The sequence below is a fragment of the Acinonyx jubatus genome, chromosome A2, assembly GCF_027475565.1.
Source record: "Acinonyx jubatus isolate Ajub_Pintada_27869175 chromosome A2, VMU_Ajub_asm_v1.0, whole genome shotgun sequence".
In the NCBI taxonomy this organism is placed as follows: Eukaryota; Metazoa; Chordata; class Mammalia; order Carnivora; family Felidae; genus Acinonyx; species Acinonyx jubatus.
The window spans coordinates 79,668,189-79,686,013 of NC_069383.1; the positions used below are offsets into that span (position 1 = coordinate 79,668,189).

Here is a 17,825-nt window from a genome sequence, read left to right on the forward strand (position 1 = left end):
CACATCTAATAGGTCTTGCTTACAAGACAAAAAACAGCATTATAGTTGTTTCTTATGAATCACATCAGACATATTAAAAGGATAGTGTATTTTAGTTGAGAAATGTTATACATATTATAATTCATGATATTTTTTTCAGGTAAGCTTTTGAACTAGACTGTGATCTAGTTGTACATAAGAAAGATTTTCAGTGCATCTTGGGAGTCCAAGGCATTTACATATATTTTCAATAGCTATCCTAATTTCTACCAGTGAAAATATAGGCAGGCATTCCCAATATGGCGCAAGAGATATCAATCAATATAGGAAAGAATGTTTTTATTGTGGCAACTATAGACAATAGAAAAATGAAGTTAATGAATATTTTTTGAGTGCATACTAATTGGAATTTCAGAAGGGTGTAGGAGTTGCCTGAGGCCCAGAATTAATAAAAGAAAGATCTGGGATAATACTTGGTTCTGTCTGATACCAATACCTTTGCACCCCATTATTATATGTAATGGGTATGAATTTTACACTATAAACAGTTGTGTGTAAGAAAAGTCTTTTACCTTCCTATTCAGAAATTGAATTATACTTATTCCAGGCTCCCTTGTCTGTAGGCTGGAAAGGAAATTCAATGTTTTACTCTTTAGTAAAGCTGTGTAAGAGTATAGAATTACATGATGGATACCCAGAAATTTGGGTAAGAGTTACATTTAAAGGAAAAAGGGGAAAGGAGAAGGCCAGCTTTGAGCACATTATCTGACACCGTGGCAAAAGGTAATTTTTCATCTTCTCTCGAACCATAACTGACATGCTTAAACTCTCTTCTATGAAGTTTAATCCTTTACCTTGTAAATCAAATATTAAACCTGAGGTTGGAAGTACTTCTTATCTACCTTGGCATTGTCTTATTAACTTGGACACATGATCCCCGACATTCAGTGACTCCTACTTTGATGGATGGCTCCTCTATCTTTGTCAGTGTCAAAAAATGTCTTAGGAGGACAAGAAATTTATAATAATATTTATAACAGTATTTTCAGCCACACCATTACTTCTCCTTACTGCTTCCTTATTGTGAGAAATAATCATACAAATTTTAATAACATTTTCTGTGATTTGTGGCAACAGAGTGTGTATCTTTTACTGAGAAAATTTCGGTTTATTACCTAATTTTTATCAAAATAATCTAAGTAATACTCAAGAGATTCTTCTGTACTTTTTCTTGGCATATGTCAAGTTTCATATTATAATTTTCATATGTGCCTATGATAAATTTGTATCTGTAAATAGGTTTATAATTTTCTAACTCACATAACTGTCTTAAAGTAATATTTCTTTCAAATTATACTAGGAAAGTTTATAATAATGATAACGATATGTGCTAAATTTGAATAATCTTTGGTTATAGTGGTTATATGAACAGTATTAAAGTAAAAATAATTTGTGTTTTTTTTTTATTTTGCTGCCTCAAAAATGCTTTGTTTCAGTTCTTCAATCCTTAAACGTGAGGTTACATATCCTATTGCCATTGACTTTTAGAGACCTAGGGCTCAGAGACATTAATAGGTGACAAAAAAAATAACAGAGCTAATCATTGAGCCAGGTGGGCCGGACTTCTGACTCACTGCCCTTCCCACTGCACCTTAGCACAATTCTGAGAAACCCCATAAATTTTTGTGCTCTGTATATTTCAGAACTCAGCTAAACAACCATCATAACTAGGGAATAGCTGATTACCAAATACAGAATCACTGCAAAAAAGGCTAAAATCAGTAATTCTCACAGTAATAAAGATGGAAAACACTGTTGGTTGGCTTCCTTTTTCTCTCTTCTATTCTAACTCAAATGAATTTTAAGAGTCATGATTTGAAACCCTGCCATTAGCTCCATCAGAAATATTAAATGTTAAATAAAGTGATCTTTACTGGCCATAAAATGAATACCCTTTATTATTCTAAGGAGATAGAAAATACTTTATGTGAATTGTAGAGAAATTGCCAAAAAAGCTATTTTATTTCAGCCTGTGGACAAGTTAATGTGCTACTGGCAAAAGCATGTATATTCTGACCTAATTAATTCCCAGAGCATTTGGTTCTAAAAAGAGGGTTTAGAAATGACCCCTCTCCCCGGTTTACTCCATGGTCACATAGACATTTCAGTAGCTAGACACTTGTAGCTGAGATGGGGTCTCAGTCATGAGTTACTTACTTCCTTATTAAGGCTTTTGTTGCAGTGCTTTCTGGATATTTTCTACCGTGGTACTTGTGATTATTTCTGTATGTAGTCAAATGTTCCAGTTTCTGGGTACCTGAGCCTCAGCTGAGCAGATTTTCCTGTGATAAACATATGTCACCTCTGTGCTATTGTTCTGATGACACTACCTTCAGGCAACACCTTCCATAACATACAGTGTGATATTTCACACTTACAGAAATTGAGAAAGATAGTTTCAGGTATCTTCCACCTTCTAGTGTGAGTAATTTAAAAATGCTCGAGAAACATAAACAGAAAAGTTGAGGGAACGATGGAGTGGGTCAAGTGACTGCTATGGCTAATTAGCATTTCCTTCTGGAAAGTACATACAGAAAAGTAAGATAATCTGTCTTATTCTAGATATCTGATGTAGTGAATTCTATATTTTCCTCTATGTGTAGGAAGAAAAAGAATCATTTAAATTTAAAATTCTTTCCTTCAAGAGCCATTAGGGTCATGGTTGGCATACCTATGTGATAAAATGATCACTCTATTCTTATCACGACTGGTCTCATTCTTTAGAATTAATTTGTACATTATTACCTGAAACATGCTAATTGGTACTAATAATCACTGAGCAAGTAAATGCTTGGCTACTAATAGTTGGTTTTAATCCACTTAAATTATTTTGCCATCTCTAAAGTTTACGCAAATAATACTGCTTGATGGTAGACACAAATGCTCAACCTCTCTCTGGTTAACAGGTATGTTAACATAGTTCTTGTTTTAAATAAATTCTCCCCTTCTTTCTCTTTTCTACAGGATAACATTTTTAAGCTGGAGGACTCCCATTTTGAAAATGGCCGTGGGAAGAGTCCATATGACCCTAAACTGCTGACGGCATCTCTTTTAATAGGTGCGTGGTCAACAGTTAAACAGTGAATTTTCTATAGATAATAACCAGATTGTTCCTTTTTATATACCAACATTTTCCATTACTAATCACAAACTATTTTAGGAGGATGCCAGTTGAGATATTTTAAAATATTTTGAAAATGAAGAAAAAAATACTAAATGCTGCTTTGATTAGTGTACTGTTTGGTCTGTGATTCTTTTTAATCAAAATGGTTTAATACGTGTCCTTAAAATTGCCTGCGCTGTCACCATACATTTCCACTAAGACTTTAAAATTCTTATCTGTGAGTAAGTCGTTTTGGTTTTCTTTTTATAAAAGAGGAGTTTCAAGGGAGAATTTTGACAAGTCAGAAGGAAAGAATGAGATTGTCTATCTTTGTTCATTGTAATTACAAGATTTGTCACACTCTCAACATTTGGATAACTTAATCAGTACAGTTTTAATGGTCATACAATTCTCAGAGAACCTATTGTGTCACCTCGAAATGAAGGAAGGACTTCACTATTCATCTTTTTTTTGTTTTTTGCTTTACGCCATTTTTTTAATCTAACAAAACATTTAATGTATTTCCTCTACACTTGCCTCTACGCATCATTTTCTGGTTGTCTTCTTTCTTCTTTTCCTTCAGCAATGCAGATGGGTGGGGAATCCTTAGTCATACTTCAAAGGATGGAGATAGAAAGATTGAAATAAGCTAAAGAGGGAGAAAACTTTAGTCTGTATTGAAAAATAAAGAATTCTTTCCACATACTTTTAATCACCTTTAGACTACCACTAAATAAACATGTGAAAAAAAGGTGATACATCATTAAACAATTTTTCTTTTTTTCTTTTTTTCTTTTTTTGGACTTTTAGGCATGTTAACAAACAAAAACACAAAAGATTCTGAGTCATTAGTCTGTTCCTGAATACATTTTTCTATATGATCATGTAGAAATTATATAACTTTCGTTTTCTTTCCTTTTTTTTTGTTTCCTTTTCTAGAAAACATAGAAGGTAATTATTTCATAACAAAAATGGTTGTGAAACTTATCAAGCATAACATGTCTAATTGAATTTTGCATAATCTAGATTTTTAAAAAGTAAATTTAGGTTATTATTTGATATGTCGTAAGGTTCAATTTTGCCAGTCTTTTGTTTCTAAAAAATAACTTTTTTTTCTACTTAGCAAAATAAACTCTAGTCATATTGACTACAGCATTAACTATGAAGATCTATTTTTACCACTATTCTCTAGTGTTTACTAGTATGTTCCGCTTATCTCTGATCTCTTTTCTATTAAGAATGAGAACAGTACAACATGAATTATCTCCTCTATTGCTTTTCAAATGTAGACAATTGCAGTCCATTTGATACATTCATGAAGCATTTTAACAAAAGTTTAAGACCTGGAGGAATGCAGCAAACATAGCACACTTATAATTTTCCTCTTCACAGCTGGCCTAGTGATTACATGTAGATAACTTCCTTAAGTGCACACACAGAAATTTGAAAGTTGTCTTAAACAAAGGGGAGGAGTTCTACCTTGCACAAACTTGCAGCCTGTACTTATTTAAATTGCATACTGAAGAAAAAAGATAGATATTGTTCAAAAAGCAGTATGTTAACTCGTGCCTAAAGCAGCTTTAATTTGTGGTATGTTTCTCAGTGGGGATTTGCTTGATTATTTATTTTAATATTCCATTGAGAAAGGATGATGACAAGTAAGTATTACATAGTTCATATGGCATGCAACCACACAAGTCCACAAAGAATATGAAACTCCATAGTTTTGGTTTTATATTAGAATTTCTTTGAAAAAGCTGTTTAGGGTTGTGAAAAGGAAAAGAGAATGATGGAAGTTTCATGAATCAAGGAAAGGATGTGTGGCTAAAAAAGAAGCAGCTTTCAAATGGAAATCCAGACCTCACCTCTCTGATATGGTCAAATAGTTGAGTAACATTTAGAGGTATTTAGTGCTTATTGACAAGGAAAACTATTCAAGCCCACATAAATTAATTTCTAAATCAGCTGAATAGCAAGGTACAGAAAAATGAAAATCCCTCAAAATCTCTGGAACATCATTTTCATTCAAGAGCTGTGACTTTGTTACTTGCTTTCCTTATAACTGTACTATAAATTCTTCTTCTCATAGTACACTTAATTCCCCTTGGTGGGTTTTTTTGGCATTTTCTCTTGTGATTTTTTAAAAAGAGTGCTTGATGATTTAATGGAGTTTTTTCAACATGAATATTTTCCCAAACTTTTACGTATAACAGTAAGAACTGTCTCTGAAATATACAGGTAGGACATTGTGTGTTAGAGATTGCCTGTTGGGAAAGCCTGTCTGCCCGAAAGAGTGAATATATTCTCCTTATTTCAGCACGTAAGAGAAATTTTCAAGGTTGTCCCGGGCTGTTTCTGTTCCCAATACTAGGAAATAAAGTTTCATGTTTGGCTCAAACCACCTATAAACTGGTTAGCTGAATCCTGACAGCAGATACTTTTTATGTCACTAGTCCCCCTAGTAAGCAGTTTCAACCAGTAATAAGCTTTAAAGCCAGATGACAGCTTAAAAAATTAGTTCATGAAATTTATCAAGGTTTAGTATAACTTCTTTTCAAAATGGTTTTTAAGCCGATGACCACAAAACATATGGATTCTTTCCTTAGCCATGCATAGCTACTAAATTAAGTCTCCTAAGTTTTTAAATGACCTTAGTAAAGTTAATTTTTCAAATCTCCTTTAATAAAAATCATTTTGTCAATATGAAATAGTTCCAGTATTTATTTTTAAGTATTTTTTATTTCATCTACCTGTAAATATTTTAATGACTTTATTTATTTTTTTATTAAGAATAGCAGTTTCTCCCCTGCTCAGAAGAAATGCCAGGTGTGGCTGCAAGAATAAAATCTTGTATTTTCCTCACTAATTAAGTGTCATCTCACGTTTTCATGACATAAAAGCAATAGTCAATTTGAAAAGCAGTTTTATTTCCTTATTGAAGTCTTCTCCAGGCATTATAGTCCTAATAATTTAGAAATAATCCATCACTAAATCATATTATTGAAATCTATGGCAAGGGTCTAGGACCTTTAGTTATGATCTGTTTCCCCAAGCTAGAATTCTGCCTTGCCCCAGGAAAGAATGTAATTTGACATTAGAATATGCTCTCACTTGGTATTAGATCAAAGAGGTACTCCCTGAGTTAATTAACTGTAATTGAAAATATTATTTGAACCTCTCTGAGCCTCAATTTCTTTATATGTAAAATGGCATGGACATTCTAATTCCGCTAGTTGTGAGAACTAAATAAGACAATTTAATAGCATATCACATTTGAGTGCTTACATATTTCTGGAATATATGTAGAAGTGGAAACCAAGAAAAAAAAAGTAATAGTGGTTGCTGTAAAGGAGTCTGAGAGTCTGAGAGACAGATTTGATACCTTATAAATTTTATATTTTTCATTTTGTGCCATATGCACATATTAACTACTTAAAAATGTTAGTTTTAAAAGTACGATATAAATAACAAAGCCAGCACATTATACTTATTCATACAGAGAAGATGTTCAGTAAATGTAAAAATGTAAAATTATTCCCACACCTTTTTACTCTGAAGAAATGGATTACATCCATGCACTGTGTGTGTGTGTGTGTGTATCTGTGTCTGTGTGTGTGTATCCATGTAATAGAGAGAGACACATAAATTTATTTTTCCTCTGTTTCTAATTACTGTGCTGTTCTGTGAGTGGAATTTACTTAGGTGTTAACAACATAATGGCTTGTCTTTAGGTTTGTTTGATTTTTGCTCAACATCCATGTCCCACATTACACCTGTGTTAGTAATGCTGCAGTTTCATCAGGAAATGTTTTTTTTTTTTTTTACCTTCTACTTCTCACCACACCCTTCTTAGGAATTGTAATCCAATACATTAACTGATCTAAGCCACATTTTTACTTCATATTGAGCTGTGAACATAAAGTCCAGAGTACATATGAACTTTTGTTTTCAACACATGCTTCTCAGGTAACTCTGCCATGGTGGAAATGCAGTTCACTCAACTTTTTGTTTATCTCAGTAAAGAATGCTTTCCTTAGAGACAGTTTAGAAGGCTTACAGTTAAGGAAGAATGGCAGTATACTCAACTAGCAACTTTCATAGTTGACAGTTTTTAGGTTCTTAGTTACATCTGTCAGCACTAGTTTTTCTTAGTCTGATGTGTTCTTTTTGAGACATCAGACTTGCTATAGGGTGTTTTTTGTAGAGACTAAAAACTATTAGAGTATCTACAACCACTTTGATATATATAACAACTCAATGAGTACACTGTTGTACCAGCAATTTAATAAAATTGGATAAATTTCATGTTTTATTTCACTAGTAGCTTAGTACATACGGAAAAAATATGTATCCTAACCATAATGCTATTTGAATCATTGTAGGATAACATTTACCTATCTACTACTTCAGATTTTCAAGAAGACTTATATTAAGGGTCAGAAAACTGGAAAATTAGCACTATGCCCAAGAATCAACATATAATTTGATAACTTCATTAATGACCTAGAAACTGCAAGAGAAGTTGGCGAGGTGACTTTTTTTTTTGTTAAACATGCTTGTTCAAAAATAAGCCAACTGAGGTATAGTAAATTTCTTATACTCAGTTTTCATTAGATCATTTTATATAGCCACAAAAGGTACTAGGTCTTTAATCCATAGTGGAAATACACAAGTTTATTAAATAGTATATATTCTTTTTAAAAAAATTTTTTTTCAACGTTTTTATTTATTTTTGGGACAGAGAGAGACAGAGCATGAACGGGGGAGGGGCAGAGAGAGAGGGAGACACAGAATCGGAAACAGGCTCCAGGCTCTGAGCCATCAGCCCAGAGCCTGATGCGGGGCTCGAACTCACGGACCGCGAGATCGTGACCTGGCTGAAGCCGGACGCTTAACTGACTGCGCCACCCAGGCGCCCCTAAATAGTATATATTCTAAGTTGATTATTATTTATTTGCTTATAAAAATGCAAGAGTAGAGTATTTTAACACCTGTACATTTGGGCCAGCTTAATAAATGTGTGATACAATTTCTGTGGAGCATTCATCCCTGCTAAGAGTTGACATCTAAGCAGAAATTCTGATTTAAGGCCTGGTATAAAAAACAGTTACTGATATTGTGGTGCCTGGGTGGTTCAGTTGGTTAAGCATCTGACTCTTGATACTGGCTCAGGTCGTTAGCCCAGGGTCATAGGATCGAGCCCTGCATTGGGGTCCGTGGAATTTTCTCTCTCTCTCTTTCCCTCTGTCCCTCTTCCCCACTCATGCACTCTCTCTCTCTCTCTCTCTAAAAATAAAAAAAAAATACGTTATTAAAATATATATTACTTTAAAAAGTTACTGATATTGAACATTGGTAATATGAGAATGTATCCTTCACGGCCTCTTAATCGTCTGGTGCCCTACAGCTCACAGATGACTCTTGCTAAAAATAATATTCAGGTGGGAGGGAATTTCCTATGACTGGAGGCAACTGGTGCCTAAACTGCAAACTTCCTTTGGTTTCTGAGTCCGTCCTTTAAATCTGTTTTTAGTACTAAATTGATCAGTAGCTCTCCTGCTGAAGAATTCTCTGCTTTCTGTAAATGACCTACTTATCTATTGTCAAAAAAAGAAACAAAATCAGTCTTTCTGCCTTTGCCTTCATTTATATTGATTTTTGCTTTCCTTATGTGGGAGTGGATAAAAAGTGTAAGTTATAAAACAAGTACATATATTAGTAAGAGAAGCAAATACCTCTATATATCTAAGTAACACTTTCTTTTGGTGGTGTTTTTGTTATTTCAGCTCTCCTGTGAATAGAATTTACACATAATAGCAACCATAATTATGGATTTTACTCACACTGAACAAGCAAAAAAAAAAAAGGATTGAGGGAAAGGGATTAAATCTACTAATTTCCAATTATGTAATAAAATAAGTCAAAGGGACTTAAAAATATATTTAAATTTTTTTTAATGTTAATATATTATTTTTGAGAGAGAGAGAGAGAGAGAGAATGTGAATGGGGGAAGGGAAGAGAGAGAGGGAGACACAGAATCCGAAGCAGGCTCCAGGCTCTGAGCTGTCAGCACAGAGCCCGATGCGGGGCTCGAACTAATGAGCCATGAGATCATGACCTGAACCACCCAGGCATACCCCCCAGAAAAGAATAATTAATGACATTCTTTACTCTTCCATTTCTGATTAAACCTCCTATTGGACATGTTCTGTCTGACTACACTCTGATATGAAATTGTTCAGTTTCACTTCTGGTGATTCTCTTTTCACCTTTCCTGATTTTTATCACCTAACACATGTTTGACAGGGCAGTGAGGTTCAATGAATAATTTAATACTTTTGATTTTTCAAGGTAAAGGGGACACAAGGCATCCTATTAGAGCTGTTGCAACATGAAAATATTTGAAATTAACGTGAACATTTTAGGCTGCTATTACAACACATTTTTAATTAGTACCACCTTCTTCACACATCTCAAGAAAAATAATTTACCTGAAGTTTAAAAATCTGTTACATCTGTTAATTATTTGTAAAAAGCTAAAAAAGTAACCTTAATAAAAGTATTATAGTGATTAAATATAAGTAAAAGTTAAGGAGCCAATAAACATTTACCTTTGAAACTCATAGGTAGCTCATTCATAGAATGTTTGCTTGAGAAGGTTTGTTTGGGGGGCACATGGGTGACTCAGTCAGTTAAGCATCCAACTCTTGATTTTGGCTCAGGTCATGATCGCACAGTTTATGGGATCGAGCCCCATTTGGGGCTCTGTGTTGACAGCATGGAGCCTGCTTGGGCATCTCCTTCTCCCTCTCTCCCTCCCCTGCGCTCTCTCTCTCTTTCTCTCTCTCTCTCTCTCTCAAAATAAATACGTAAAGATAAATAAACAAAAAAGAAAAGTTTTATTTTTTACCTTGTGGGCAGATAAAATATTATTGCAATTATTATGGGGAGAAGAGGTCAGATTTGAACTTGATATTTAATTAAGTGAAGAGAATACAAGATGCCTTTAAATCCCAAAGATACCATATTATGACAGCTTCGAATGTTATATGAGTACCATTCATTAATATATTGTCACATTATCATTTTTTGTCTTGATTCACAACAACCCAAAGTAAATGATCACTATCCTAAAAGTCCATGAGATAAGGTGTCACTTAGTAATATTTCAAGTTATAACCTGGATTATGCACTGATTCTCCCTGCATCACTCTTCTCCCCTGCCTTGGACGTCGTCCAAAGGTTGGTGCATCGAGACACTTCAGAGAACCACGAGCTGTACCAAAGGAACTGATTTGAGTGAGACCACTGAGAATGCCTGTTTTCATTATAAAACCTTCATGTGGAAGTGGGAATTGAGGGTGTGAACAAAGAATATCACATGAGAAATCTGATTCATATATTCAATATACATATGAAATTCATTATAAATATGAAAATCCTTGGAAATAATAGTGTTATACAAATGTTTAAGTTATACTTTATCTATGCCTATTTTATTTTCTGATTAATTTTCAAGGCACTGAATTCAGAAACATTAACTTATCCAAATGATCAGCAAGATAGTATTAAGTTTACTGGTAATTTTATTTAAAGATGATTTCATATTTTTTGTTTCATTTTGCTGATAATTCATTATAAGTAAGTAGGCAATAATGTGTTTCCTAGATGAAATAATATGAGGTATTTTCTGTTTAAAGGAAAGAAAATAAAATTTTTATACAACCTTCAGTTTATTAAAAGCTGGTATAGTTTAGTGTAAGAGGCTTGAGAGTAAACAAGCCTGAGTTTGAACTTTTACCCTTACTATCCTAGTCATCAGCTGAGCAACCTTGGGTTTCTTGAACTGTTAAGTAGGGATACCATTTACATCACACGGTGGTTGACAGAACTAAATGAGATAATTGGAAAGTGTCCAGCCAGTGCATGACTCCCCAGCAAACACAGAATGGTGTTCAGTAAATATTAACTTCTTTTTCTCCTCCCTCTTTTCTTTTCCTTTTTTTTAACCTTGTGATTATGATTCCTCATTTATTAAACTCTGACCTAGAGTTGATATATTTTCAGTAAAAATGAGTAAAAAACATAGTAGAATCTTGAACTATGGAGATTATGACCTATATTTATCAAAATTTCCTCCTCTTCAGATACATTTCTTTAATATATGAAACTACGTGATGGACTTGTTTTTAGACTATGTGATAACTTTTACTAAGAACCCTTCTCCCACCTGATACATTCAAAAATAAAAGCAAGAAAAAAAATTATTGGTGAGGAAAATACTAGTTCTTTCTAAAGTATTGTAAAATCTTACTAACTCAGGTACCACTGAAAAGGAAATACATTGACAATTTAATTTCCATTAAAATAAAAACCATAGAAGATTTTACAGTGATATCCTACCCTAATAAATAAGGATATTAGAACAGCAGTAGCTTTATACCTCTGTATTTTGCACTTTGTCTCGCATCATAGTAGAAAAGAATAAATGTTAGGTCTTAGTAATGTCTACTGAACCATATTTTACTCAGTTATTTGAAGTCAGGACTTATGGAGTAGATGCTTAATCAGTGAGTGATCTCATAATAAAATACTATTCAACAAAGACATAGAATAAAAATGAGTAATTGCATAATGATGCAGATAGCATATCTGTGTTCTTTCTAGCAGGGTCATAACTTGAGACTTTCCTTCTTTTGATTCATTTTGTTTTTCTTTCCTTAATTGAATTAAAGTATATGTATGTGGTTTTATTCTGTCACAATGTAGATGGAGAATTATACTCCGGGACCGCAGCTGATTTTATGGGGCGAGATTTTGCGATCTTCAGAACTCTCGGGCACCATCACCCAATCAGAACAGAGCAGCATGATTCCAGGTGGCTCAACGGTAGGTGGTGTGTACAAGAGCACAAGCATGTTATGTAACACGTCTAACTGGAGTAGTCAGTGGAGAACTTTCCCTGTACGGTACCAACGGTGTGACTTGAGATTTAGTACGCGCTTAAACTCGCGCTAGTGACTTCATGACTGTGGGTGTGAGAAAATAGGGAAAACAGAGCCAGATGAGATTAAAAATTGAGGAAAATATTTGCTTCATGCCAAAACTGAAGTTTCTCAGCAGTTAACTGTGGAAAGAAATAGATCTGGGTTGGAGCTGCGGAAGGGAGGCAATGGAAAAAGATAAGAGGGCTTACCAGTCTTACATGGACAACACGACAGATGTCAACGTGTAGTACATTTTTTCTCCACGTCTCTCATAGTGCCCTGAGAGCATCATATGTTACTGAACATTTAAAAAAATTGTAATGCTAATAACATTATGTTGAAAATATTGTCTTTTTTTTTAATATGAAATTTCTTGTCAAATTGGTTTCCATACAACACCCAGTGCTTATCCCAACAGGTGCCTCGTCAATGCCCATCACCCACTTTCCCCTCCCTCCCTCCCTCCCGCTCCATCAACCGTCAGTTTATTCTCAGTTTTTAAGAATCTTTTATGGTTTGCCTCCTTCCCTCTTTCTAACTTTTTTTTCCCTTCCCCTCCCCCATGGTCTTCTGTTAAATTTCTCAGGATCCACACAGGAATGAAAACATATGGTATCTGTCTTTCTCTGTATGACTTATTTCACTTAGCATAACACTCTCCAGTTCCATCCACGTTGCTACAAAAGGCCATATTTCATTCTTTTCATTGCCAAGTAGTATTCCATTAATATTTTCAAAATTTCAAAGGACTTTATTGTTTGTAAAATTTTTTTTGTAATATTTATTCATTTTTGAAAGACAGAGAGAGACAGTACAAATGGGGAAGGGGCAGAGAGAGAGGGAGACACAGAATTTGAAGCAGGCTCCAGGCTCCAAGCTGTCCGCATAGAGCCCGATGCGGGGCTTGAACTCACAGACCGCAAGATCGTGACCTGAGCCGAAGTCAGCCACCCAACCAACTGAACCACCCAGGCACCCCAGGACTTTATATTATTTCATTTTATTCTCTTTTCATCTTCCTTAAATTCTCTCTCAGTTTTTATAGGTGAAGAAATTAAGACTAATATTTTATCTAAGATTCTATCTAATCTAGTAGTACAAGATTTCTAACAAGAACCCAGTTTCCTGAACTTCAGGCACTGGCTTCAACTTGATCAAGTAGATACTTTTTTTTACTTTCTTTCTCTTTTTAGTATGTAAATAAATTTAGTGTAGGAGAAAATGTACGAAATTTATATGCCTAAAATAAATAAATACAATTTTCCTCGTTTTATTTTGCTTCATTAACAAGAATGGAGCTCATGGGTTACGTCTAAGTTCTCATTAAGATGCTTGAATATTCTCATTCTTCAAACTTCTACCACACTTGTTTTTCCTGCCCTTCCTGGAACCCAAAATTCCTTTCATCACCTCTCTCTTTCATTGGTTTGTTAGAGAAAGATCACAGTTCTGCTGTTGAGCTTCATTGAAACTTCCAGAGACTGTGAGTTGTGTATAATAATCTTTGTCCTGAAATGTCTCTTATTTTAAAGTGACTACTGAAAACATAAAACACACCTCCCATTAGCTCAGCATCTCTGCCCTCCTGCAACAACATTTCTGATCATCCTATTATTTTTTTATGTATTAATGAGTGGTGTGCCTCTTCCATGTTTGACCACGCTGCCTTTCCACTTAATTGTATTGATATTTTTTTCATAGTTTTACCCAATGTACATTTCTTTTGCGGTCTTTATCTCTCCTTCCGTGATTTTCTCCCCTCAACGGAAGACTTGTTTGTCTGTTCTATCCAAACCCTTCCTTTAATCATGGTGTGATATGAAGTCCCTATGCATCTAAGTCCATTTAGGGAAGTTTATGCTGCCTTTAGCCAACTTTAAACCTGAGTTTGAGTCCATGAAACTGCTTCTCCAAAAGCAGTTGGTGATAACTGGTAACTTTCTGTACACTTTATTTAAATCAGTCTCTCCATTTGGACAATATCTCTTGCAGCATTTCTTATTGTTAAGTAGCCCTTTCTCTTTAAAGAGTCACCTCTCTTAGTTTCCCTTGTTCCCTGCTCTCTCAAGTTTTTAGTAAGTTTGACAGCACTTCCCCGTTGTTTGTTCTCTTCAATGCAGATGATGCCTCAAATCATTCATAATTGAGCGCAGACACTGTGGTGTTCAAAAGGGTTTGGACATATAGTCAAATATCCATCCTGGGGGGGGTCATAGGAGGAATAGTGGGTGACCTTATGAGAAATTAGCGGCCTCACCAAGGAAAGGAAAAGATGCTGAAATCACCATAATACTATCTGTATAAAACTATAAAAGAACCAAACTCTAAACATCTCAGGGAGCAATTTTGAAATATCCACTGTCAATTATTAAGCCTGGCCTTTGTATGGAGGCAAAATGGTGGGAAAAAAAACCTCTTTCAACATTGCTATCTGCTCTGTTCTCAAACCGAAATAGTTACGTAGGAGGGAAAAATGTTTGTTATTTGTTCAGCAAGGAGACTTTGATCTACTAAGAACTCTAAAGGGCATACGGGCTTTCACTGTCGATGCGAAAGAAAATCCAAGAAGGTGGAATAACATAAGGGAGACTATAGTATCCATTTCATTTTTATGGCCTTGGAGGAAAAAAGTCATCAAGTTAAAGCTGCTTTTGTGTTGCGCACTTACATGTTGACAGCTGAGTCTGAAGAATTTACACTGTGGGAAAGCAGTCATTGTCCACAGCTCTGTACTTCATCTTGCAAATGTGTAGTTCATTTGAGAATTCGGTTATCAGTCTCTCAGCACTAAACGTGAGAACTGATTTTACCAAATTAGCACAAAGGTTACATTTGACAGGGTGCAGAAACCAGAACTGCTGCAAGATGGAGGGTATGGACACATTTGAGATAGAACCAAGGGATTGTGTGAATCACAGGCCTCATGAAATTAAATGCCATTCCAGAATAAAATTGGAAACATAATGTTTACATATTCATGCATAAAATAAATGAGTCGAAGGCATCAGCATAGACTACACAATCATCTGTGCTGACAGAAGTAAAAAATACTAGCAAGGTACTTTTTGGAATGTCTTTGGGCCTATTAAAATTAATTTTGTTTTTCTTTTACTCAAAGAAAAAGATTTACTTTTCTTTTCTCAAATCAATTCAGACCTGTTCAATTATTTCGGATGCACCAGTTGCCCTATTTTAGGTGACTTTTAATTTTTATTCCTGCTGAAGACAAATAATAAACGAAAATGGTTGCCTAGAATTAGATCTTAAAATATCTTGATATTTTTTAAATAGAATTCCAGTATTTTGATAACAACTAAAATTTACCTTTTTATTATAGTATCAATCAAGGTTTAAATTTAGTTTCCTTTCAATAGGAAAAATTAGGAATGAGTAACAATTTTGTTTATTTAAACAAATTTTTATTAATGTTTATATTTGAGACCATGCAAGAGATAGAGTGCAAGCGGCCGAGGGGAAGACAGAGGAGACACAGAATCTGAAGCAAGCTCCAGGCTCTGAGCTGTCAGCACAGAGCCTGACGCGGGGCTCGAACTCACGAACCGTGAGACGGTGACCTGAGCTGAAGTCAGACGCTTAACTGACTGAGCCACTCAGGTGCCCCGGAATGAGTAACAATTTTTGATGAAGAAACATAAGAGAAGGAATCTATTGATTTTTACATAACTGTGCTTTAAATATGATTTTTTAAATTAGCCCCTAGTTTAAGGTTACTAGGTATTAGAACAACTTGTGATTTCAAAAAATGTACTGGTTTGAGTTTGACATGATGTGCCCAAATTCACTGTTTTGTTTCTTGTACATTATAAATTCTCTCCATCTTATGTCATTTTAACTTCATTTAAACTTCACTTCCAATTTCAACTTACTAAGAGTGTGAAAATTAGGTACAGTTCTCTATATATTCATAGTCAGAAAACTAAGTCTATGGTGCTGTTGCAGTCATGATTTCTTAACCATTTGGTATGTAAATACTGCTACCTACTTATATGTGTTAACCATTCATTAGAGCAGATAGTCGCTAACCCACTTTTATTTTTCTTTTTGATGGACACTGTTTCCAGTACTGTTTATGTCTAGGACTGATGGTGGGACGTAATATGAAATGGGGGAAAGACTACAGTCTTTACAGTAAGCTTCACCTTGCCTTTACTTTTAATGGGATTACCTCTTACAGTAGTGAAAAACTGGCAACGTGATAATGTGTAAAAAAGTACTAGGCAAACAATCGACATATAGTAAGCACTTAATAAATGTGATTTTTCTCAGTATCCTGTACTTCACTTCCATTGGCTGGAGCACGCTTAGGAAGCTTCCTCAGACCCATTCTGTGAGTGATTATATTTGACTCAGGGTGAAAGGGCAGTCCAAGTCAGGTTTAATATATGAAACCACATGCCTCCCTGAGAGAGCGAAGGCCCGGTGAGCACAAACTGGCCTATTTACAGTGCCCGGAGTGTGAGGCCTTCCCACTCATGTCAGGAAGACCTGTTTCCTTGTAGTGGAATTTCTTCACAGGATCGTGCCCGTGGCTAGACCAGCCCCCTGGCTCTTTTCTGTGATTGAAACGGTGTGCAGGTCATCGTTCCACCTCCTTTCACTTGTGCCTCTGCTACCGGGGTGGCTGTCCTCTGTGGTCGTGCACTAGGAGTTTCCATGTTCTCTGAACATTCAAGTTTCTCCACTAGACATTTTTCTGAAAATAGAACCAAGAAATGTGACTACAAATAAACCATGAGAGCACAAATTAATATTACATAGTACCAGATACCTAATCTCAAATCGCTTGTACAACTCTTTCCATGCTCTGTTTTAATTCTGCCATCTTCAAAGGCATAAACTGTCAGAGTATCCAATTGGATTTTTTTTAATAATAAAATGAATTATCTGGCTCTGTATAATGTCAGACTTCTTAACGATGCCATTCTGAATTATTTCCTGGCTTACATAAGTCAGTATTATTTTGCTGACCTTGGAGGAAAAAGCCCTCTGGATGCCTTATTTAATGGTTATATGGGCAGATGAGTATCATAGAAGTTCAGTGACCGTTCAGTTAAAACAACAACAGCAACCACAAATGTCCTCTTCGTTTTCATAGCCTATAAAAAAGCAACAGGGATACGGTCTTTTTTTAACTTTTGAATTACATCTCCCACAAATTATATTCTTATTCATTAAACATTCTGAGGTATCAGTGTAAAGAATCACAAATAAAAATTATAGTATTTTTTGATTATTTCTGCTGAAATTATGCTGAAGCAAAGGTACGTAATATTTAAAAACAGTCTGTACCTAAACACAACATAGTGGTCACCTGAGGTTTTGTCTCCTGAATCTATTACCTAGAAAAATGTTAAGCCTGATAAATAATGCATTCCCCCCCAGAAGTAAAATCTTTTTAAAAAATACATACACAGCATGAAATTATTCTACTCTGCAAATGATGATAAATTTAAGAAACTCACTAAATATGGTTTCTCTTTTCATAAAGAGCAAAAAGTTACCAAAATATAATTGTACTTGGTCTCCCTTTCTGAGGACCTATTTTCTATTTCACATTTTGTGTAAAGAACATAATCACTTTTAACTGGTACAACTCTCCAGTATGGCATATTAGACACACACTTTGAACCACTTATTTCAAAATTTGTCAGTGAATTATGAGAGTAGAAAAGTAA

General features: G+C 34.8%; 1 protein-coding gene across 2 annotated transcripts in view; it reads left to right on the top strand.

Moving 5' to 3' along the window:
* SEMA3A (semaphorin 3A) overlaps positions 1–17,825 on the top strand; it is a 209,683-nt gene that overhangs the window by 110,944 nt on the left and 80,914 nt on the right. For both annotated transcript variants that reach the window (XR_008296879.1, XM_015068616.3), the window contains exons 5-6: positions 3,004–3,097; positions 11,912–12,031. Coding sequence is in view for 1 of the 2 variants with exons in the window: in XM_015068616.3 (XP_014924102.1) it covers positions 3,004–3,097; positions 11,912–12,031 (214 nt within the window). In the remaining variant the exon portion in view is untranslated. The remainder of the gene's footprint in view (positions 1–3,003; positions 3,098–11,911; positions 12,032–17,825) is intronic.